This window comes from Leptodactylus fuscus, chromosome 2, assembly GCF_031893055.1.
Source record: "Leptodactylus fuscus isolate aLepFus1 chromosome 2, aLepFus1.hap2, whole genome shotgun sequence".
Classification (NCBI taxonomy): domain Eukaryota; kingdom Metazoa; phylum Chordata; class Amphibia; order Anura; family Leptodactylidae; genus Leptodactylus; species Leptodactylus fuscus.
The window spans coordinates 220,564,051-220,587,125 of NC_134266.1; the positions used below are offsets into that span (position 1 = coordinate 220,564,051).

General features: G+C 41.3%; 1 protein-coding gene across 1 annotated transcript in view; it reads right to left on the bottom strand.

The window, feature by feature from the left end:
• The window catches only part of TIMELESS (timeless circadian regulator), a 45,112-nt gene extending 24,757 nt beyond the window's left edge, over positions 1-20,355 (bottom strand). Inside the window, exons 1-11 of the mRNA XM_075265600.1 lie at positions 20,292-20,355; positions 15,325-15,378; positions 14,298-14,433; positions 13,416-13,569; positions 13,212-13,326; positions 9,109-9,171; positions 7,068-7,169; positions 6,732-6,887; positions 5,398-5,531; positions 4,430-4,517; positions 3,531-3,707 (exon numbers count right to left, since the gene is read on the bottom strand). Coding sequence (XP_075121701.1) covers positions 3,531-3,707; positions 4,430-4,517; positions 5,398-5,531; positions 6,732-6,887; positions 7,068-7,169; positions 9,109-9,171; positions 13,212-13,326; positions 13,416-13,569; positions 14,298-14,394 — 1,086 coding nt within the window. The 5' untranslated portion in view covers positions 14,395-14,433; positions 15,325-15,378; positions 20,292-20,355. The remainder of the gene's footprint in view (positions 1-3,530; positions 3,708-4,429; positions 4,518-5,397; positions 5,532-6,731; positions 6,888-7,067; positions 7,170-9,108; positions 9,172-13,211; positions 13,327-13,415; positions 13,570-14,297; positions 14,434-15,324; positions 15,379-20,291) is intronic.
• Between the last annotated feature and the right edge of the window lie 2,720 nt (positions 20,356-23,075).

Genomic DNA, 23,075 nt, shown 5'->3' on the forward strand with positions numbered 1-23,075 from the left:
AAAGGTCCTCTTTAAAGCAGTAGTCCACTTTCAGACCAATATTGACAAACAAATGTACAATAAAAAGATATACAATTTTCCAATATACTTTCTGTATCAATTCCTCACAGTTTTCTAGATCTCTGCTCGCTGTCATTCATTCTGTTACTTCTAGAGGATAGAACTCTGACCATGGTCATGTGATGGACACACAGGTGCACAGCTGATTACCAGGCAGCTGTCTGATTATTGTGCTGTGACTAACGAGCGGCACCTGTGTGCTCATCACATGACAATGGACCGTATATCACATGATCATGGTCAGACTTTTATCCTCTAGAAGTAACAGAATGAGTGACAGCAAGCCAAAATCTAGAAAACCGTGAGGAAAGTTAGATTTTGGTATCACAGTCACAATTTGGTAGGTTCAGTGTAGCTTTTTAACATATTAGTGAATAACAGCAAAATCCTGCTTGTCTTCTGTATTAGGGTTTTTGGGAGTCAGAGCTCTTGTTGATGTTTGCGGTACGTATAGTATATATACATATTGTTTACACTTTAAGCTATTATTTTAAATGTATTTTGTATATGAATCTGAGATTGAACATGAGTTTTAGGTGCAAATATGTGTTTTAGTGCATTTTTTCAAAAAATGTTTTGTGTTCGTCACAAAGTTGCATGAAGGTGGATGTGGCTATTGATGACCCATTAAGACATATGTAACCTTCAGGTTGTCTACTTTCAAAAAATATATAGGATTTAGGGGTTCACTTGCTTTTCACAGTGTGTAATCCCTACATTTTATAGGATGATACTTTTTTAACATATAATTTTTTGTTTGGTTTCCATTTTTAGCAACTAATATACATTTATTTGCATTTTTTCATAAAACCTTCAGTTTAAATCAAAATTGCATGAAGGTGCCTGTTCACATAAAGAACCAAGTGACATTCTGACAATGCTGCAGGTGTCTACTTTAAGAAAATATATACCGGAGGAGAAAAATAGGGAAAAAAAAATTTCAGGCAAAAAATGGTAAAATATTTAATATATGGGAGTTGTAGTTTTGGAACAGCTGCAAGGCCACATTGACAGGTGACCCTGCAGCTGTATGGGGATGTATAGGGCGTTTTTTTGTGGGGCCAGGTGTACTTTTTAGATATACCATTTTGGGAAATGTTTATTGCTTAGATCACCTTTTATTTAATTCAGAGGCAAAACAGAGAGAAAAACCCGGCGGTTTAGCACTTTTGACGTTCACTGTACATAAAAATATTAGTAGACCGGGCATTTTCAGACACAGGGATACCTAAATGTGTATGTTTCACAGTAATGTTATACTTTCATATGTATTCTAGGGAAAGGAGGTGAACATTTTATTTTTTATTATATTTTTTTTAAGTGTTTTTTTTTTTTTTTACTATTTTATTATCCCCCGCCTAGGGGGCTTGAACCTGCAATCATTTGATTGCAAGTCCCATAGACGGCAATACAAGTGTATTGCCGTCTATGGGAGATTCTATACATTACTATCGCGGAGTGTCATAGACCAGCCGCGATAGTAATATATATCTATGACAAGTCTCTGAGCCTTCATTAGGCTCCCGGCTGTCATCGGAACAGGTCGGCTCATGCGGCCTCGCCGTGCAGGAGCCGGCCTGCATCACTAAAGGTATGGGGCCGGTGGGGACCGGCCCCGGGGCTAACTGACTGCCGGGACCTGTGGAGGAGGAGCGGATTTGCAGCATGGCCGCGCTACTGCCACCGCTGGTTTTCTTCAGCGGCAGGAGCGTGGCAATCTGCAGGCCCTGGCAGCTAAGACAGTCCCCGGCATCTGCTGTAATAGACCGGCGGATGCCGGGGAGTGTCTTAGCTGCCGGGGCCTGCAGATTGTCACGCTCCTGCCGCTGAAGAAAACCAGCGGTGGCAGTAGCGCGGCCATGCTGCAAATCCGCTCCTCCCCCTCCACATTCGGACATTATAGTCTGAAAAATACGGTAGGTATGGGGGAGGGGGGGTTGGATGCTTTTTTAATGTTGCAATTTAGCTTTGATTTGTCAGTCTCAAAACTGTGAAAATTGCTCTGGCTACTGGAGGTGCAAAATTTCCATAGACCCTTGGCAGTGAAAGGGTTAAAGACACTGAAGTGATTTAATTACAATGTACACGTCCCTAACTCCTGAGATTCTGATCTCTTCAACAGGCAAAAGTTTGGAGCTTGAAAGTGTAGCCAGGTGTCAGCAAATGGGGTAATTCACTGTATATTATGAAATGAATATACATTTTGTAAGTTCCACAATCCTCAAGATATCCTTTTGCTGTAATTCAATATCAAGGCTTTTTAGAAACACTTCCAAACCAGGAATTATGTGGAGAATAACAAAACAGCCTGTGGCAGCTGTTCTTTAACTAGTGTTGAATCCTCAATCTCCGCATTAGTGGATCAAAAGTAAAAATACCCTCTATCTAAGCCAAATCCCCTTGGTTAAGTTCCACTATACATCTATCAAAACAAAACAAGGTCACACCGAGCAGACCAATGATAGTGTAGCAATTTTTGGTGACAGTTTGGTACATAAAAAAGAGGTAGTTCATAAACCAAATGGCCTCTCACCGTGTAGAGTTTTTGTCACACCGGGCAGACAAAGCAGGTGGAGGGAGCAGCACGTCTTACATCTACCGGTTAGCCAATAGGAATCCGGGAGTCACAAGGAGGAAAAAAATATTGAGTGTTGACGGCGCGCTCTGGTCAAAAATGGATGATCTTTATTGGAAGGTAACAGGCACAATGCTAGTACAACACCAAAGCGTTTCGGGCTTCGCCCTTTCTCAAGTGCATTAACTTAATCCCCAGAAGGATAACCGCGGCAAAAAGTATAGAGATGCGTTCAGAACCGGCTATTTGAACGCTCGAAAGCCACTATACATCTATCAGACATATAGAAGAGATTGGGAGAAAAGCAGAGTGTAGAAATCTTGCAGAAACGCAGGTGTTTTTTTCAGGAGAATGTTTGCAGTGACATATACACTGTGAGCAACAACTTCTTCAAATATATTTTTATCACTAAATTCCATGTTTAGTGTTCCTTAAATAATTAACATATTTTCCTGAATAAAAAGATAGACAACATATTCTAAAGGATAGGTCGTAAATATTTAAATAATTAGGGTCAGACATCTGAAATCCCCATGAAACAGCAGCTGATACGCAGAGAATGGAAAATGACGCTGATAGCGTTGTTCTTTGTGTAGTGGCCAGACCTGCGTATTACAGATAATTCATTGAAAGAGTGCAAAGCTACTATGAAAAAATTAATAAAAACCATTTAAAAGAAAGAGAGCAAAGCTGCAACGACTCTGCTCAGCCACTACACAAAGAACAGAGCTGCCCATTTCCTGTTTCATTCTGTACTTTAGCTGTCGAGAACAGATCAGTGAAGGTGGCAGATGTTGGGCCTTCAGTGATCTGAGATTGATGATTTATCTTTAGAATAAGTTATAAATCATTTTAGCGTATAAACAACCTTTTAACTTGTCACTACATCATTTACCTTAACAATGTACATGAGTCGATTATAGCAGTTCTCCAGGAAGTCTATACAGAATTCCTTCAGGAAGAGACGGACATTTAAAGCAGAACGATGGTGTTTCTCTGTATCTTTGGCTTGTTGCTTCCTCTTTGGAACTCTCTTTAATTCTTTTCCAAGGTCATGGGTGTAATTCTGAAACTGTTATTTACAAAATAAGTTAAAAATCTGTCAATAAACTTCTCTAAAAATGGACCTGTCACCAAATACAAAATACTAAGCATAGCTCATTTCCTGTCACTGTTGCTCTGAACAGTTCGACTTTCTTACAAATTACAGGTACAGTACTGTACTGTCAGTTCCTCACAACCCAGGGTTAATGCTGATCTGTAAAGTCGGCCTTTCTGATAGTGCAGGAATATCTGTGCTGAAACTATTAGCATCGATATCTCTGGCACCGGGGTGCATATGGGCAAAGCCGACTGAGTGCTGAATACTTGGTATAAGTACTATTTATGGTGTCCAAACTAAGCATGCTGTTCTCTTCTCAACAGTTGGAAGGGAGTGCAGAAAAACACAACTAAAATGAACAAAAAAAAGAAAAGAAAAAAAACACAAGTACTAAACTAAAATGCATCAATGCTACACACACTTTCTGTGTGAACACTGCCTATTATTAAGACTAAGTTGAAGGTTTGAAGGCTTTGAGACTATATATAATATGTATTTCTCTGTGTGTGTGTATATCTCCATATGTTCAAAATAATTTCCATCTGCCACATATTTATCCAATATGTAAGCCAGATGTTTCTTCCAAAACGTATACCATGTGTTTTCAATTGCCTTAGAAAACACAAACAGAAATAATTTTGTATAATGCCATATATTCCAAAATACAATGATTTCTAAATAAAAATACTTACATTATGAAGCCCCTTGTGGTAAATTATATCTTTATCTCCAATAGACTTTAGACCCTGAATTATATAAGAGCCACCAAACCGGGAATGCCTAGGACAAGAGAAAGGCAGCTCAGTATATTTAGCTGATGTGTACTAGGCCAGAACAAATGTAAATTTGTCTAGTGACACAGTCGACATACAAAAGTCAATTTAGTGGACATTTAGGTGCTTCTTATGCCATTTAGTCTCCGTACTGTCAGGAGGGCGGTGTCAGGTAAAGGCAGACAAAGGGTGTGACTCTGAGCTCTGAGTTACACTCTCTGCCTGACACTGCCCATCTGACACTGCAGATCTCAAATAACACATCAGGCACCAAAACTAACTGAGGTTGTTGCTTGGGAACAGAGGAGACTGGAGAGAAAATTCCATCTGTGCTAGAATCAGTGGTGCTACACCTATTTACAGATTCTTGAATAGGTAGAGGTGGTGAAAAGTCCTCTTTAAAAGGGGTTATACTACTAAGTACACTTATCCTCTACTTAAGGGACTGGAAATAAGTGTCAGATGAGGAGAATTGGTACCGAAAGTCACACATGAACCCTCCTTGTGAATGGAGTGCCAGTGTGATTGTATGACCGACATTCCACTCACTGCTAAGGGGATGCTGAGGTGGCAATATTTACCTGTGTATTACCTTTGTATTTCCTTGTCTTTTATAACTGTATGGTTGCAACTTAGGCACTTTGGTCCCATGCTTATGCTACTTTATGGAGCGTTAGGGCGGGTTCACACCTGCGCCCAGTCTCCGCTTTGCAGGTTTCCATCTCCTGCCCAAGAAACTGGACAGGAAACGTAAACCCAGCAGTCAGTTTTCAAACCCATTCACTTGAATGGGTTTGCAAAGTGTCCACCTGTGAGAGTCTTGTGCCTCTCCGCGGTAAAACCTTTTTTTCTAGCCGGACACAACGTCCTGCATACTCAAAACACACCTGGTACCACGCTGAAAGACTCTGCTTTTTTTTTCTGCCATTTCCCTTTGTCGAAGGATTTCCAAGTCTTTAAGATCTGTTGCTCTTTCAGCTGAAAATCGCCCTTGACCAGTTGCAGCCAATTGCTCCGCTTTCTGTAAAATAATTAATGGAGATGACAAACATGGAATATTAATATTTAAAGGTTTTCACAAGTGGATGCATGTGAGAATTGCAGGAGTATGGATGCAGCTCAGGGTCAAGGCCTGTTCAATATCTAATATGGGGGAGGCGTTTTACAGCCAACAACCCCCCCCCCCCCAAAAAAAAAAAAAAAAAAAAAAAAAGAAGCCACAATTGGGAGAGATGCAGAGATTAATAGTGACCATAGCAAAAAAAAAAAAAAAAAAAAAACCCTACATACATTTGGTACTGCCAGAATCGTACAGCCCTAAAAAATACAGTTAACATGTCACTTGGGACAGGACAGTGCTTATATATATATATATATATATATATATATATATATATATATATATATATATATATATATACATATATATATATATATATACATATATATATATACATATATATACACACACACACACACACACACTTTTACTGAAGACCACCACTAGGGAGATCAATAATATTTATAAAAAAAAACAAAAAACAACTATACTCATTAACACCCTCCTTTGAAATTTATTTTCATATAGAGATCTTTCAAAATTCCAGCAAAAATTCACACCACCTGTGCTTTAGTAGTATTTGGTTGTAGTGGTCGCATAAGCAATTTGTCCTAGGATCAGCTGGCCCAAGCAGACATCCATAGATTTTCATTTATAGATTTAACTTGACACTTGATTTGCATAAACAGTTACAGGAAACGGCTTTTTAAAAATGTTTTTTTGTTGTGAGTTATCATTTAAAAGTTAAAAGGGAGCCAGACAGGTGTTTTTCTACCTTACGCTGGTCCCACTGCGCACCCACGGCAGCAAGTAATGTCGTCCATTGCCCTGTACTGTCAGAGTGGGGGCGTTTCTTACCACCGCCCAGCCATGATGCTAAACTGTCACGGCTGGGCGGTAAAGAATGCCCCCTCTGACAGTACAGGGCTATGGACAGTACTGCCAGGAGGGGCGTTCCTCACAGGCCAGCTAAATTGTCAGGAACGCCCTTCTGACAGTGAAGAGATATCGGTAACGGAACTGATATTTCTTGCCCCGGAGCAAATAACTGGGAAAGCCGACAGTGCGCTGAATTCATGTGACCAAGGATATGAAAGGTCCTCTTTAATACAAGAAAGATATAACAATTTAATTTATAGCGGAAGTTTGGCAGTCACTCACCTGATCTCGGAACATAAGAGACACTGTTTCTAGAATGTGCATGCTCCACTGCTGTTCTGTCTCCGAACTAGCCAAAAACTTCACAAGGTCATCCATACCACTCATGTGGATTGCCCATAATACCCTGTCATGAATGCTAGCATCATCATCCACGTTCTGAAAGACAAAATTTAATAAGCAAGACCAGACCACAAAATATGCACATTTTTTTAAAATCATTTTACAGTTCAATATAAAAGTATTCACTGTGGCATAACCATCTTAAAATATGGCACTACTCCTGCAAAATTCCATAGCATCAGACACTCACTGGCGTAACAAAGAATAGTGAAATACCTTCTCTTCATCCGGATCAGCGGGTACATGAAGGATATTTCGCACTAGCAAAAGAATCCTTTCAATTAGCAAGTTATGTTCCTCTTCTCGCTGCTCCCAGTCCTATTATAAAAACAGATAATATAAGAAGTTACAATTTAAAGGGGTTGTCCATGAAAACTGGACAACCCTTTGAAAGTTTAAATAAGCTGGGGGCAGTGAAAAAAATAAAAATAAATGCATACTCACCTGTGCCCGTTGCTCTGGTGTCCTCCCACGCCTCCCATGTCATCTGCTCCTGCGGCATCTTTCGGCGTTGTGCCAATCAATGAAGGGCCTGAATGTCACTACCTGTGGCCTGATGAGGCCAAACATCAGCTTCAGCACAACGCCAGAAGAGACCCCAGGAGAGCAAACAAACTGGGAGGCACGGGCCGACAATGGAGCAAATGGGACAGGGGAGTACCGTATTTTTCGGACTATAAGACGCACTGGACTATAAGACCTAGGTTTTAGAGGAGGAAAATAGGGAAAAAAAATTTTGAAGCAAAAACTGGTAAAATATTTAATATATGGGAGTTGTAGTTTTGCAACAGCTGCAAGGCCACATTGACAGGTGACCCTGCAGCTGTACGGGGATGCATAGAGCGTTTTTTTTTGCGGGGCCAGCTGTACTTTTTAGTTATACCATTTTGGGGGATATCTATTGCTTAGATCACCTTGTATTGAAAAAAAAACAGGAGGTGATTTAGAACTTTTATTTATTTCATATTTTTAAAGCTTTTTTTTTTTTTTTTACTATTTTATTCCCCCCCCCGGGGGCTTGAACCTGCGGTCACTTGATCGCAAGTCCCATAGACGGCAATACAACTGTATTGCCGTCTATGGGACATTCTGTATATTAGTATTACGGCGGCTGGTAATACGGCAGCCGCAATACTAATACAGCAGTGACAGGCCGGGGAGCCTCATTAGGCTCCCGGCTGTCACCCGGACAGGTCGGCTCCTGCGATATCGCCGCGCAGGAGCCGGCCTGCAACTTTACAGGTACGGGGCCGGTGGGGACCGGCCCCGGGGGAGAAGGGGCCACGGATACTGACCCGGCATCCGCTGTACTAGAGAGGCGGATGCCGGGGAGGGATAGACGCCGGGGCCTGAGACATCGCTACGATCCTCTGCCCTTCATGAAGCCAGCGGCGGGGGGACGGAGGAGCCCCTGCCGCTGCTGGCTTCATGCAGGGCAGAGGAGCGCAGCGATGTCTCAGGCCCCGGCCCCTGTAATGGCGTCTATCACTTGCCGGCTTCCGCCTCTCTATTACAGCGGATGCCAGGCGCCACCTTCAGACTATAAGACGCACCCTTCTTTTCCCCAAAAATTTTTGGGGAAAAAAGTGCGTCTTATAGTCCGAAAAATACGGTATGTATTTTTTTTTAACTGCTGCCAATGTATTTAAACTTTAAAAGTTTAGCCTGGCCAACCCCGATAATGTGAAAGAGGACCTGAAGGGTCAAGTAGAAGATGCTAAATAAATAACTTGATTCTCGCCGTTCCCCTGATCTATTTGGTGCCTTTCTTTTTAATAACCCATTCTCACATTAAAAAGTTATGGTCCCTGGAAGATTAGCTGCAAATTAGCTCTGATTCGCCAAGTGAGCGGTGACCTTATGTTTTTCTCTGAGAAAATAAAAGGTTCCTGTCCACAAAGAAGCAGAGCTAGTTTACATATAATCTTCCAGGGGCCATTTATATTGAAAGGGTGGCCAGTTTTCAAAAAGAAAAACTCCACATTGTTCAAGAGAATGGTAAGAATTAAGTAATATATGTTATTTAGCAATTTCTACTTGGTGACAGGTCCTCTTTAAGTAAAAATATCAAGTAATGTGCAATTAAAGTCTTTCTTCTAAAAACCTTAATAACTTTATGCAGTTCTATGGAAATGCAAACGCCACAACATAAGTTGTGCAATTCCAGATAAAACCAACACGAATGATAAGACAAAAAGGAACTACATAAACATTCTAACATGAAAGGTATAGAAACACGAGAATACACGGCACTCACCATCTGCAGCAAATCATATAGCTTCTCACTTAAGACCACAAAGAGTCTTTCATTTGCAAAGGCCTGGAAACAATATGAAGACATACAGTTAATCATATCAGTTAGGTATCAACTGCTAACTAAGAAGAAACCTAGACATAGGTCCCAAACTGCAAATGTAACAAATGATTGTGACACAATTTACAGTAATAGTAGGGAAAAAAAAGGTCAGTTTTGCATACATTGGTGTTACCACATTTACTAAAATAATTTGGTATAGAGGCGTGATCAGTCCCAATCCTTTCAGCTACTAAAATAAGTTATACTGAAGTTGGACTATGAAGTCCTGCTTAAATTCCTATGCATTATTTTCTAACCAGATATGTGCCAAATAAGCAACACTTATTGTACATAAAGCTCTAAAAGTCAATGTTCAGTGTATGGATTCTGTGTGCGCGAGGGGGAAGTTGAAAGATACAGTAGGAAGACAGATTGGCCAGTTAATGTCATGTCTCCACTCAGAATAGCCTCCAGTGATCCTGAAAGGAGAGAGGAGGTAATCCTGTATACAGGTCATCAGTTTTAAACCTGTATTAAGGACCAGAAAACCCCTTTAAGCTAAGTCCCAAGGCAGTGAATAGCTGCAAAAAAAAACCCAAAAACAAAACAACACTTAAGACTGCAGCGAAAACGAAACCACAGGTTTATTTCTGCAACGTTTTTCACAGAAAGTCTGCAGAGTTCTCCTCTGCGGACTTTCTGCCTGCATTATACCCATACGGAAAACTTGCTGGTAATTTACAAAAACACAATTGCACTACAGATTTTCTGCAATGTGTGGATGAAATTAGCCAGAATCCCATCCAATTTGCAGATAATGAAAAACGTAGCATTTTTTTGCTGCAGCATTTCCAACGGGGCCAAAGTGCTGCTTCACAACATGGGGCCCCGGCTTTAGGCTAACTTTGCGGAAACGCTGCTTTTTTTTTTTTTTGTTACAGGTTTTGCTGCATCTTTTTGAGCCAAACCAAGTAGTGACTACAGAAGGATTTGGAAATAGCTGAAAAGAATTTAAACTTTTCCATTCCACTCATCCATGCCTGGCTATGGCTCAAAAACCGCAGCTAAATCTGCAACAAAAAAGCAGCTTTTCTGCAAAATGGGACCTTAGCATTAATGTAGGGTTTCTTTTTTCTAAACTAACAAGGATCAAGGGCGACCACATTTAAACATTATAGGCAAAAGGAGTAACCCCCCCCCCCAAAAAAAAAAAAAAAAGGATAATAAAATGTAACTTTTATTAGATAATTTTAAAATGTGAAAACTCCCTACACTCCCTACAAAGTTAAGAAAGTGAGCATCTATCTACATCTCCAATCACAAGAGAGCTGTGGGGCATAGATTAACCCTCAATAAAAGCCGGGTGTGATATGCAAGATATAAAGTGAAAGTCCCTGAAACTTCATTCATAATATGATAATAAATGAAGCTAAGTCCATTACATGCTATCCCTGATGGTATTCAGCATTGGGGACTACTGTCAATATCACGTAACCGCTATTAAAACAGCTACATTGGTGTGGGGGTGTGTTAAGCTAACTCCGATGATGGGCAGCTAGTCAGCAACTGCTGGAGAACACGATCGTTGCTATTCCAAAATGTGAAAACTTTTGTTTAGCCGATTAGCAACTCTATTTTATACGGCGTGCATCCAGCTAGTATGCTGTAATGGGTACCTGACCATATGGACAGGCGGCTGTATCGATATCTGACAGTCGCTCGCTGCCCCGGATGTCAGTTAACGCTTTTTTAGTCTCTACGCATTTCGTATGTACTCATCAGGAGACTATTGTCTAGTCCTGCCTAACAGGCTCGGAACCTAACACCTAGATATCAGTGTGCTGTCAAAACCGCAGTTCGCGGGACCCTTGTGGTGGGTGCCGCTACTTTCATAAGGGCTTCTTCTTTCCTACTAGAGGGCACCATTTGTTTACTTGTCTACTGGGATCTAGAGCAGAGAGTTATCTGGCTTCTTTAGTTTTGGTCATTACATCTGGAACTTATTTTTAGTAGGCGAGGTCTGTCTCAGGCTCTACTTATTGACATTAAACAGGAAAAAAGAAGGCAGAGCACCTCATAAGCTAATACGCTGTGGTAGGTCAGGAGAAATAAACATAGGCAAGTAGTACTTTGCTCACTTTAGATAGTTGTGCATAGAACATAATGACCACAATGCCTTCTTTTAGCTGCATGGTATTGGGTAATTCAACAGGACCAAGAGTCCCACTGAACGTTAAGTAGACAGATAAAGAAAAAGACCTTGGTCTGCCGCTATCTCTCTCAGTTAAAAGGAATCAGATGAATTTGGTAGGAACATTGCAATAGTTACTTTTATTTTAAGTCTCAGATATACATCAGCAAGTTTTGGGGTTACAATCCCATGTTTGGCTTGAAAAAGGGCTTGCAACTCCAAAACACTTTGCTGTGAACTTGACACTTAAAAATAAAAGCAATTATCAGAATACTCCTTGAATCATTCAGATAATTTTAACTAATATTTATAGCACCAGACCAAAGTGATTTTCTCGGTCAGGCTCTGCTTTATTTAGACTTTTAGCCAAAAACATGATTTTACAAAAAGTTCAATGCAGCACTGCATAAAAGGCATCCATGATCGTAAAGTGTTAGGCTCGGTTCACATCTGCGTTCGGGTCCCAAGATAATGCTCCACAGCTCCACATCCCAATTCGTGAGGTATGGAGCTGTAGAGCGCCTCTACATCCAAGGTCGCAAGGGCCGCCCCAGATGGAGCATGGATGCCCTCCAAATGCCGGAGGACATCCATGGTGTCCTCTTCACATGAAAAATATGAGCGCAAGCAGCACTTTTCTCTCCGTATTTTTCACACAGATCCCATTATAGTCTATGAGGTCCGCGGGTTTCCTAAGGTAATCGCTTTTTATGTGGATTAGGTTTCCGTTCAGAGGGTCCTCAAGCAGAATCGCCGAACGAAGACCTGAACGTAGATGTGAATCGGGCCTTAGACAGCATTTTCATATTTCAGTTGCCAACTTTCAGAAAAGAAATGGATTTGGAATTTAGTTTATAATTTAGCTTGTATTAGTTTGGAAAAGTGTGAAAACTGTCCTGGCAGAAAAGAGTTGACGGCTATCTGGAAGTCAGTCGTCTGCCTCACAAAAATGAGAAAGACAAATCCCACATGTTGAGGATTTTCTTTTGCAGATTTCACTGCGGATTTTTGAGCCATGGCTTTAAGAAGAGTGGCAAATAAAAAGGAAGCACTGCTAAATCCACTCCTGACTTAGGCTAAAAAACCCCCCAAAGCCTTAAAGTTTTAAGTTTTGTTCCTTTATCATCAGAAAGGGTTCTAGAATCAAGACTGTGTTGTGGTGCCCAAACTAGGAATTTCAACTTATTGACTGTGAATTTCCAATTCTTAAGTTCCCTTATGCCAAATACCAGCTGACTGGCTAAGAAAATGCACAACTTGTGGCATGTGTAAAATCTTTCATAAAGACTTCACAGCAATATTTTATTTTATAACATCAGGCCTTAGGGCTAGTTCACACGGGGGACGGTGGGGTGGATTTTGGCACTGAGAGTGATGCGGGAAGCCGCGATAGTCTGGGGTCAAAACCCGCCTGCCACAGCTTCCCCCTCCAGAGTCGTCTCAAATGAATGGGGCGACGCCGGAGGTTGCTGCCGCGAGGCGGATGCTGCAGCTTAACGAGCTGCGGAATCCGCCTGAAGAATCCGCTCACGGAAAAAAGAAGCCTGGCGGTCTCCATAGACCACAATTGTGAGGGGGCGGAATATGACGTGGATTACGCACCATAATCCGCCCCCTCTGTGCCCGTGTGAACGGGCCCTTACAATTCAGCTAGGATCCATTCAATTGGAATAATGCTTTTAAGAGTTGCTTCCAATCACAACTGATAACAGAATGACAGAACAGAAGATGGCCAACAACATGTGCAGAGGAAGGAGGAGCTGTGTAAAATTAGGCAATGGTCAGTATAAAATTAATTAAAATTTTTAATCTTTTTATACTCATTTATGCTGTAAAAACTACTCTATCAAATGGAATAGAAATGTTACCTCACCTCTTTATAAGCCTGTAGGTAGGACACAACCTGTAGAAAATGATGGCGAAAAGTAGGGTCTTGTGGAACTTTTCCAAAGCACAGAAACGCTGGCTGTGTTAAGTTTACCATTAACCTGTAATACAGTGTGCTCAGATTATGAAACTTATATTAATCGAAATCATCTCCTACCAGCACCCATACCAACATTAACATACAACTTACCTGATGACAGCATCAAAGAGTTGCTTGTCATTGTGGTGCTGAATGACTAAAGGTACAAGATCATTCTGAAGGATTTGTGCAGCGCCCAGCTGTTGTCTGATATCTCTGGTTTCATCCTCGTAACGGAGGTAACGGATCAAGTCCTTCACACTCTCTAGAACAGAATATGAAAAGCAACGACTTAAGACTCATTCTCACAGGTGGATTTTATACCCACTAGCAGCAAGAAGGCAAAGTTGTACAATTTTAGTGACAGTTCTTGTCAAGAGTTTTTCCTTCCAAAGGACAATAAGTAACAATAAATGTATGGACTTTCTTCGCAGAGCCAAAATGGAACAGCAACAGCATATCAAACAGGAACATTTCATGATGAAACAACATCTTAAAATTAAATAATTCACACAATAATAAATCAGATGGGGATTTGTTAAAGGGGTATAACAACTTTAGACATTTACGGTATATCGACAGGATATGCCATAAGTGGCCAACAAGTGCAGGTTCTACCTCAGGGAGCCAAACGTATTTCTGAATAGGGTGCCCAGGCCCCTGTCATACCTGGTTGAGGCAGCCACTTGCAACAGAACACAAGACATGGGGACCTCCATTCTGGAGACAGGTGCGGGTACCAGAGGAAGGAGGCACCATTTATGGCACACCCAGTTATGAAAGTAATGTCTAAGTGGTAATACCCTATAAACTGAAAATAATTAATACATTTTTGAAGAGTGTTTTTCTTCAATGATTATTTATGCTATGTGATACTCTGTTCATCCTGGTATAGTATATATACACATACATAATGGTAGAGACTATATATACATACACACTCTACAAATGCTTTACAAGTATTTCAAAAGAAAATATGTCACTAACACTCACCAAGGCAATCAGGTTCTTTGTGGTAGGTATCACCCTCTAGGTACCCCAAGGCACTACACGTTGCCAATAACTCACAGTTCATCATGTATAAGTCCATATATCTCTTTCCACTTTAAGGAATAATGGAGTTCTTCACCTGGAAATTAGAAGAAAATGTTACCACCTATTCGATTGATTTCTCAAGTAATTAAAAAGATTGTACAGGCTTAGGGCTCGTTCCCACGATGTAACGCGCCATGCATTTAGACACATATACAGGTGTCAGAGTGTGAGCGCTCAAAACATATCACATTCATTTCAATGTGTGCCAGCTCACGTGCGCTACACATTGAAATCAATGGGAGGCTTTTTAACCCATTGATTTCAATGTGTAGCGCACGTGAGCTGGCACACATTGAAATGAATGGCATCTGTTTTGAGCGCTCACACTCTGACACATGTATACGTGTCTGAATGCACGGTGCGTTACATCGTGGGAACGAGCCTTTAAATTGCACAGGCAGGGGTAGTTGTCCTCCCAGTACGGTTCGGTTCTGCTGCTTGGCTGTCTTCTTGTAGTGGAATACCTTGCTAGCTGTGCCGTTCAGTGTTCTTTGCTGTGGCCGCTGATTGGCCTCAGTGGTCATGTGCGGTGGGAACTTTTGCTGGCAGAAAACAATGGAGCTGCAGAACCGGACCACTCTGGGAAGCACTGGTAACAAGCAAGTATGTTTTTTGTTGCTTTTTTTCACCTCCCCTGGCCTAATTAAAAAAAAATCAGATTTAATCCTGGACAACCCCTTTAAGTCTGCCCCGAGTAGTTGGCTAGAATGAAATAGCACATTGGGAGATATAAGAAATTTCTCTATCCCTTTCTGCTGTTGTACCTGGTTCCAGTTTTGCACCAAAAACTGATTAAGGCCAAGGCCACACATTGCAGGAAAAACGGCTTTTTTTGGTCAAAGCCAGGAGTGGATTGGAAGAAAGACGTATAAACACACTTTAAAACACCGCATTTGTCTGTGTGCAATTGCAAAAACATACTAACCTGATCGCGAGCAGCTCATGGGTAAAACGTACTATGCTTATGCACCAGTACGCCCTGGAATTTAATAAGAGAATGGAAATGTGTTAACCATAAAAATAAAAAATAAATAAATTAAAAAAAAAGAGTTAAAGTGAGTAGCTGATCAGCAGGGGAAAAAAAACAAACATTTTCCATTGCGTCTGAAAAGTAAAACCAATATACTTTATTGATCACACACACAAAAAAAAAACAACACACAATATTTCGTGGTCTTGGCTCCTGGCACCCCATTCTGGGCTTGATTTTGAGATGGCAGCATGTGACCTGTTCTGTGTGTGTAGATGACTGGCTGGAAACTCAGGGAATTTCTCCACACAGCCAGCACATAAATAGAGAAGAGACTTAGGGGGCGCTCACACTACTGTTGGTGTCCGTTATGAAGGTGTCCGTTTAAAAGAAAAAAAACGGACACCTATCATAACGGACATTAACGGATGCTAAAACGGTCACCGCCGCGCACGGCCGGACCCGGTCTATGGTTTCCGTCTTCTGCCATGCAGAAGACGGAAACCATAGTACGGAGACCCTGAACGCAGGTGTGAACCCAGCGTTAGCATCAGTTAGTGTCCGTTTTTTATACTGTCCGTTTTTTCTTTTTTGCTGTTTATGCTTTCTGAGCATGTGCAGAAAATAAATGGATAGAAAATAACGGACTGTAACTGATGGCCATCAGTTACTGTCCATTATATGTCCGTTGCCCATAGACCTCAATGTTAAAAAAAAAAAAACGGACACTTTCTGTCCGTTTTTTCAAACGGACAAAAAAATCCTGCATGTGTGATTTCTCTGTCCGCTTGAAAAAATGGACATGGTTGTTAACGGACCCTTAAGGACACAAACGGACACAAACTGACAACAGATGAAATCCCATTGAAATGAATGGAAATTGTAACGGACACAGCTAGTGTCCGTTGCTAAAATCTTGAACGGACAGTAGCAACGGACACTGCAATCGGACACCAACGGTAGTGTGAATGCCCCCTTAGCTATTGAACTGGACTCCAACTGGACTCCATCACACACAGCACTGGTCATAGGCTAACACAGCGAACACTCTCCTTCTCCGAAGCGGACAGTGAAGACGCCTGGGCTAGAGACAGCAGAATACACAACAAATCTCTAGAAGTAATTGTTATTTCTGCTGGACAACTCCTGTAAAATAGAAACAATTCCCTTCCTTAGAACAGTCACAGTTTTATGTAGCCATCACATTGAGTCATTAGGTTTACCATGTTTAGGCAGAGGTAAATAGAAGCTACAAGAACAGCAAAGCGCAGCTCACACTGACAGTAAACAGCATTGCTAAACATGCTCTGCGGTTTCTTGTTACATGGTGACTGCAAAGTCAAAATTTTACACAAAACAATCCATATTTGTGTAAAATGTTCAGTAGGTGTTTTGAAAATCAAAGATTTACCTGCCTGAAAAGAATGCTACGTAAAAAGGTACCGTATATACTTTACTCATTCAGCTAAAAGAAAAGGCTGAGCTTTGAAAAGGGTATCATTGAACCAACAAGGGTACGCAGCTCCATGTCCAATTACTCTCAAATGGGCAAGTACCCCTATCCGGAGCTCACATTTCCTTAGCTAACAAGTCCTTGTGATCACACTTCAGCATGTTCACTGTCAAACATCAACAGACAGATGTCTGCTGAATGCAGAAAAGTTTCTTAGTATGCACATTAAAAATTTTTTAAAAGGGGTTGTCCAGTTTCGGACCAATTTTAAAAGGGGTTGTCCAGGATAACAGTTTGTCTTTTAATTTTTTTTTAATTTTTTTTTTTTTGTTATAGGAGGCCAAGGACAGTGAAAAAAAAACCCAAAACAAAACACTCATTTATCCACAAAGACCTGGGGACAGGTGAGAGTTTTGTTTTTTTTTCCCTTCACCTAACCCCAGTCTCTCGCTCTCTATATAAATTTTGTTCTATTTATTAAAAAAAAAAAAAAAGAAAAAAAAAAAGTTATCCTGGACAACCCCTTTAAGAGACAAATGTTATTGTTTCTATGAAGAAAAGTTATACAATTCTTCAGTTTTCTAGATCTCTGCTTGCTGTCATTCATTTTGCTTACTTCCATTTGATAAAACCAGTCCATGGTGGCTCAGTGTTTAGCACTGCAGCCTTGCACAGCTGGAGTCCATGGTTCGAATCCTGCCAAGTACATCTACAAGGAGATTGTATGTTTTTCCAGTGCTTGCTTGGATTTCCTCCCATTCTCCAAAGACATACTGATAGGGAAAAATGTAGATTGTAAGCCCTATTAAGGGGCTCACAATCTACATTATAAAATAAATAAATAAATCAGCCCATGGTCATGTGATGGACACAGGTGTACAGCTCGTTATAGTAATCAGACATTTGTCTGCAAACTGTGCACCTGTGTGTCACATGACCACGGACTGGACTGCACATCACATGATCATGGACTGCTTTTATAAATTACAGCAAGCAGAGATCTTGAAAACCGAGAGGAATATATACAGCAAGTATATTAGAAAACTGTATAACTTTTCATTGTACAAGTAATAAAATGTGTTTCTTAATATTGGTCTGAAACTAGACAACCCCCTTTATAACCCTTAAGTACTATCATGGTGTCTATCATACACATATCATTATGATAGACACCATGATAGTACTTAAGGGTTAAATGAATGACTCAATACGTCTAATTAGGACGTTAAAGACTTAACAAGTCGTTAAGAAAGGCCTTTATTTTCAAAATAGCCTCTGCCCGCGGCTTCATCTGTAGGTTGTTGGCGTTGATGATCCGCCTATATTCAGCAAACTGCTGCCATCGATGGTTTGCCTACCTCAGCATTTCGGCAGCTCTCAAGCTGTCCTGCTGCTGACCTTGTTCCTCACACAGTGCCTGTGATTGTTCAGGCATCTCAGCAGCTCGCTGGGACGCCATATAATGAGCGTGTTGTTGGCGTTGATGATCTGCCTGCTCCGGTGTTTCTACAGCTGTCAAGCTGGCCTGCCGCTGAACTCAATCCTCGAGCTATGCCTGTGATTGTTCTAGTATCTCAGTAGCTCGCTGGGACACCATATAATGAGCGTGTTGTTGGCACTGATGATCCCCCTCAGCTCTGATTGAGGAGAACTCTGTGACTTCTGGCTCCTTCATAGCTCTCGTGGTTTGCAACAAATTGGATTTCTTTTTCCAGGCATGTTGAAAATTGGCAAACTGCCAAATTGGATTAAAGGTGTTTGCCCATGTCAGTTTTTCAGCACTGCCTGGAGCAGATCAGATAATATGCAAATGCATGTACACTGAGGGTTAGTGTGTGTTTATACAGAGAGATAATAGACTTGGCTTTCTCAGAAGCTGAGATAAGAGCAGTGTAATATAGTATGTGAACAAAAATTCATAACAGTCGTGAATCCATGTCATTTACCAGGATAAAAAGTAGCCTATATTTTAACCGAGGTTACAATCTATGTGTCGAATTTCATCCAAATCCGTTCAGCCATTTTTGCGTGACTGACACACAAACATCCAAACTTATAATATTAATAGGAATAGGATAGGATTAATGTGTATGGGGGTGACATCTGGCCCCGCATAGCAGTTTGTACAGTATACTGAGACATAAACTTACTAGTAGTGGCCTAGAGCGCTATTACTGGGAGTGGTAATATCATAGATTAGTCCATGCAGAGCGTATGGAGTCTTCTTCCAGCTCCATGCAATATGCTCAAAACAGTTTGGGGGTGGAAAGGGCAAGGGGTAAATGGGGATCAGTGATTAGCACGTCAGATCACCACTAATTTCAAATTTAAGACCTATCCTTAAGAAAACTTAAGGTAACCTCAGGTCCTTCTACTGTGGGCCTGACATGTGATGTCCTTACCCTGTTCGCTCCCCCATTTTTTTGTGAGAACACTCTCACAAGGAGACCTGAACATGCAGTCACTTAGGGTAAGGTCACACCTGTGCCAAAGTCTCTTTAAGCAAAAAACAGGCAAGTGCTTGTTTGTTCGTGGTCATATCATTTACATAAACTATACAAAACAGCATTGTGCCCTCTAAACAAGGCAGACTGTATAGGAATGAACAATTCATCAATCCACATACAGCACTGTTGATCTGCTGCATTTTTTTCCTCAAGAACTGAAGTTTCGTGAACAATCCATGCAGTTAGTTTCAACACTCAATATACTAACTAGTTTCTCTACTGTCAGGTGGGTGGCCCTAGGCTGCAGAAGACAGGGACCACCCAACTTGCAGTAGATAAACTTAATCTGCATATTGGGTGCGGAAACTAAACTCTTTGCTCAGAATCTGTGGAGTAACGCCTATTGAAGGATGTGAAAAGCTGGCGTTGGCGAGAGGTCCTCTTCCAAAAACATTGAGTCTGGGACCATAAATCTCTGGTAAAGTATGCAGCAAAAGACCATGTAAACTGTAAAATTTGGCTTGAACCCCTCTACACTAAAGGGGGTGAAATTTCACAACAGAAATTCAAATCCCCAAGATGCAAACAATTTTTTTTAAGCAGATTTCAGCTCAAGATCCACCAGCAAATAAACTCTGTGTGAACATATCCCAAGACGAATCTGCACAACTGGTCAATCCGCATGGTGTGGATTATACATGGTACCATAGCTTTATTGTTAGACTGTGAGATAGAAATGCCATTGATTTTATTTGCAGATCTGCACATAAATGGTTATTTAAAGGAACACATTTTAATGCCCTCTGGCTATAATTCAACCTATATTCTTCAAAAACTTTCCCCCTCCACCAGTAAGCTACATGAACTTGGGTTTGATGCAGAGTAACTTCCACTATAAACCAGTCAGTCACAAGAACACAAATCACCATCACATAAAGAGAATCATTCAATACTAAGTGATATCATGTAAGCCTATATCCTGCACACACCATCATTAAATGTAGAAGACAAGTCATACATACCTGCTCATCAGAAAATGCAACCAGGGACTTATAGAAAATAGTTGCCTTTTATCTGGAAGTCGTCAGATATCCAACTATTCACAACAGCAGCTGCTCTGGGAAGTAGTGAGGAGCTGACAAGGGCTGGGAGTAGGAGGGGAGAATAGAGGGAGGGCACATCACATAACCCAGGTTACACAAGCGGTCTATTTACCCAGAGGCCACCACTGAACTAACCTACATTCTTACCCACTCAAGTAGAAGCAGCTCATCATGTCAGCAAGGCCAAGCTGCTGACAAAAATTCAGGTCACAAATGTAAAACTGGGATACAAGTAAAGTTTTAATAAAAGTTATACGGGGCTTTATACATTAACAATAAATGTAGGCATTTTATGCAAAAGAAACAATAAGCTGAAATTCACAGCGACTTCTACCATTAGGCTTAGTTCACACAGGGGGGAGGGCAGATTTTGGCAGGGGAGCTGCGTCACTCAAGTCAAAACCCACCTGCCACGACAGTCGCGATTTCCCCCTCCGGAGTCGGCTCAAATGAATGGGCCGATTCCGGAGGTTGCTGCCACCAGGCGGACACCACGGCTCAACGAGCAGCGGTCTTCATAGACCACCATTGTGAGGGGGCGGATTATGACGTGGATTACGTGTCATAATCTGCCCCCTCTGTGCCCGTGTGAACGGGCCCTAAGAAATGAAAATAACCGGACCATAAACTAGAATATTTTATGTAGAACAGTTCTATATGCAACATATTTTGGGGTTTATACTTCTAGACAAATGAAGGGAATGAGTTTTTTGGCACTGATTTTGATGCTGAATCCGCCTGAAATTCAGCCTTCAAAAAAGGCCTCCTAATAGAACTCTATTGGAAGGCATTTTTTGGAGACTGATTTTGAGGCAGATTCAGCATCGAAAAACTCTGTGTGCACTGACCCTGATCCTTCCTGCTAGAATAACCTGCAGCGACCTCATGTTTCATGACAAGTCTCATTTTAACCGGTTCAGTCCATATACATGTGTTTCAAATGAACGTTATAGCAGCTATAAAGTTCAATAGGGCTTCTATATAAATATACAGTATAGCATCCCTAAAGTATGTTCTTTACAACGTTCATACAGGGGACGGCACTGTATCTGTATAGCAGATATAACAAATGTCTGTTAGGGTTGCTGTGCACCATATCCTGTCCATACTATCACATTTGCCCATAGAGCAATGGTGAGCTGCATTCACCTATGTTTATAGAATCACCAATTGTTCAAGCAGGGGTTAACCGCCGTCTTTTAAGGCAGATGATTAACCCCTTGCGCACTGTACCCCTTCAATAGGAGAAGTTTCTGCACATGGAGTCTCTGAGATGTGCCACATTGTAGCACATTATGGAGAATGGAATTTCAGAAAGGAGTTTCTATCATTTATGGTCAATGCATGACATAAACCAGCCAATGGCCAAAAAAAATCCCAAAAGTTTTGCGTGAAACCCGATTTGATACAATGTGAATTTTGGCACCGAAGTCTCCCCACTGTCAGAAGGACGTTCCTGATATCACCATCATAGGGCTCCCCATCATATTTACCTGTCTTCATTCTTCTGGGCACGAAACGTCCCTTCCTTCATTTCTGCGGGCGCTTGCGTGAGAGTCGGAGTGATTCCAGCTCTATTATGCAATCGTCGGCAGAAGTGAAGAGCAGAAAGATCCTGCCTCCCATGAATGTACAAGAAGTCCACAGTAGAAGGAGTTGGTAGGACAGAAGAAACTGATCTCCAGACAGTAAGACAATAAGTATGATGGGGCGGGGAGAAGGGGGATGATCTGAGTTAGATAGGTAGGTAGGGTTAGTAGCCCACAGGCTAGCTAGGGAAACAGGGAAGGGGTGTGAGAGGGAGGGGGAGGAATCAGAGGGAGATCTGACTGAAGTGCAATGCATCATGGTAGTTGTAGGCCAAGACAGTAGGAAGTTACACCTGTAAACAAATGCAGAAGATGCCAAGAGCTCCCATAAAAACTCAGAAATCACTTAAAACACTACTAAAGGTATTAATCGTTTCTAATGTCCTCAGTCCAGGCAAGCATTTTGTTATTCCATTTCTAATTAATTATGTGCTGTGTGCATTTACAACATACAAAACTCACTAGCAAACAAATCCCCTGGGGTATATGACTTGGGTGCACTTAACTTTTGATATATTTTGAATGGTGTTTTTGCTGAGGGATAAGGGGTCTGCAGGAGTCAATTACAATTTACCTCTTGTTCACATCTTAAACAATACACAGAATAAACTCCCACAGGACAGTAAATAATATTCAGAAGGGATGAACACAATCTTCTGGGTCACACACACAATACAAAGGAGAGATCTACCTGGCCATGTATGGTCATGAAGCAGTCTCTGCAGTTCCTTTTCTACTTTTATCAATGCCAATATAAAATCATCACTCATGTAAATTCAGAAAACATGTCCAGTGTGTACAGATACTGTAATTCAAATAGCTGATAACAGAATTGGATATATACACTCACCGGCCACTTTATTAGGTACACCATGCTAGTAACGGGTTGGACCCTCTTTTGCCTTCAGAACTGCCTCAATTCTTGGTGGCATAGATTCAACAAGGTGCTGGAAGCATTCCTCAGAGATTTTGGTCCATATTGACATGATGGCATCACACAGTTGCCGCAGATTTGTCGGCTGCACATCCATGATGCGAATCTCCCGTTCCACCACATCCCAAAGATGCTCTATTGGATTGAGATCTGGTGACTGTGGAGGCCATTGGAGTACAG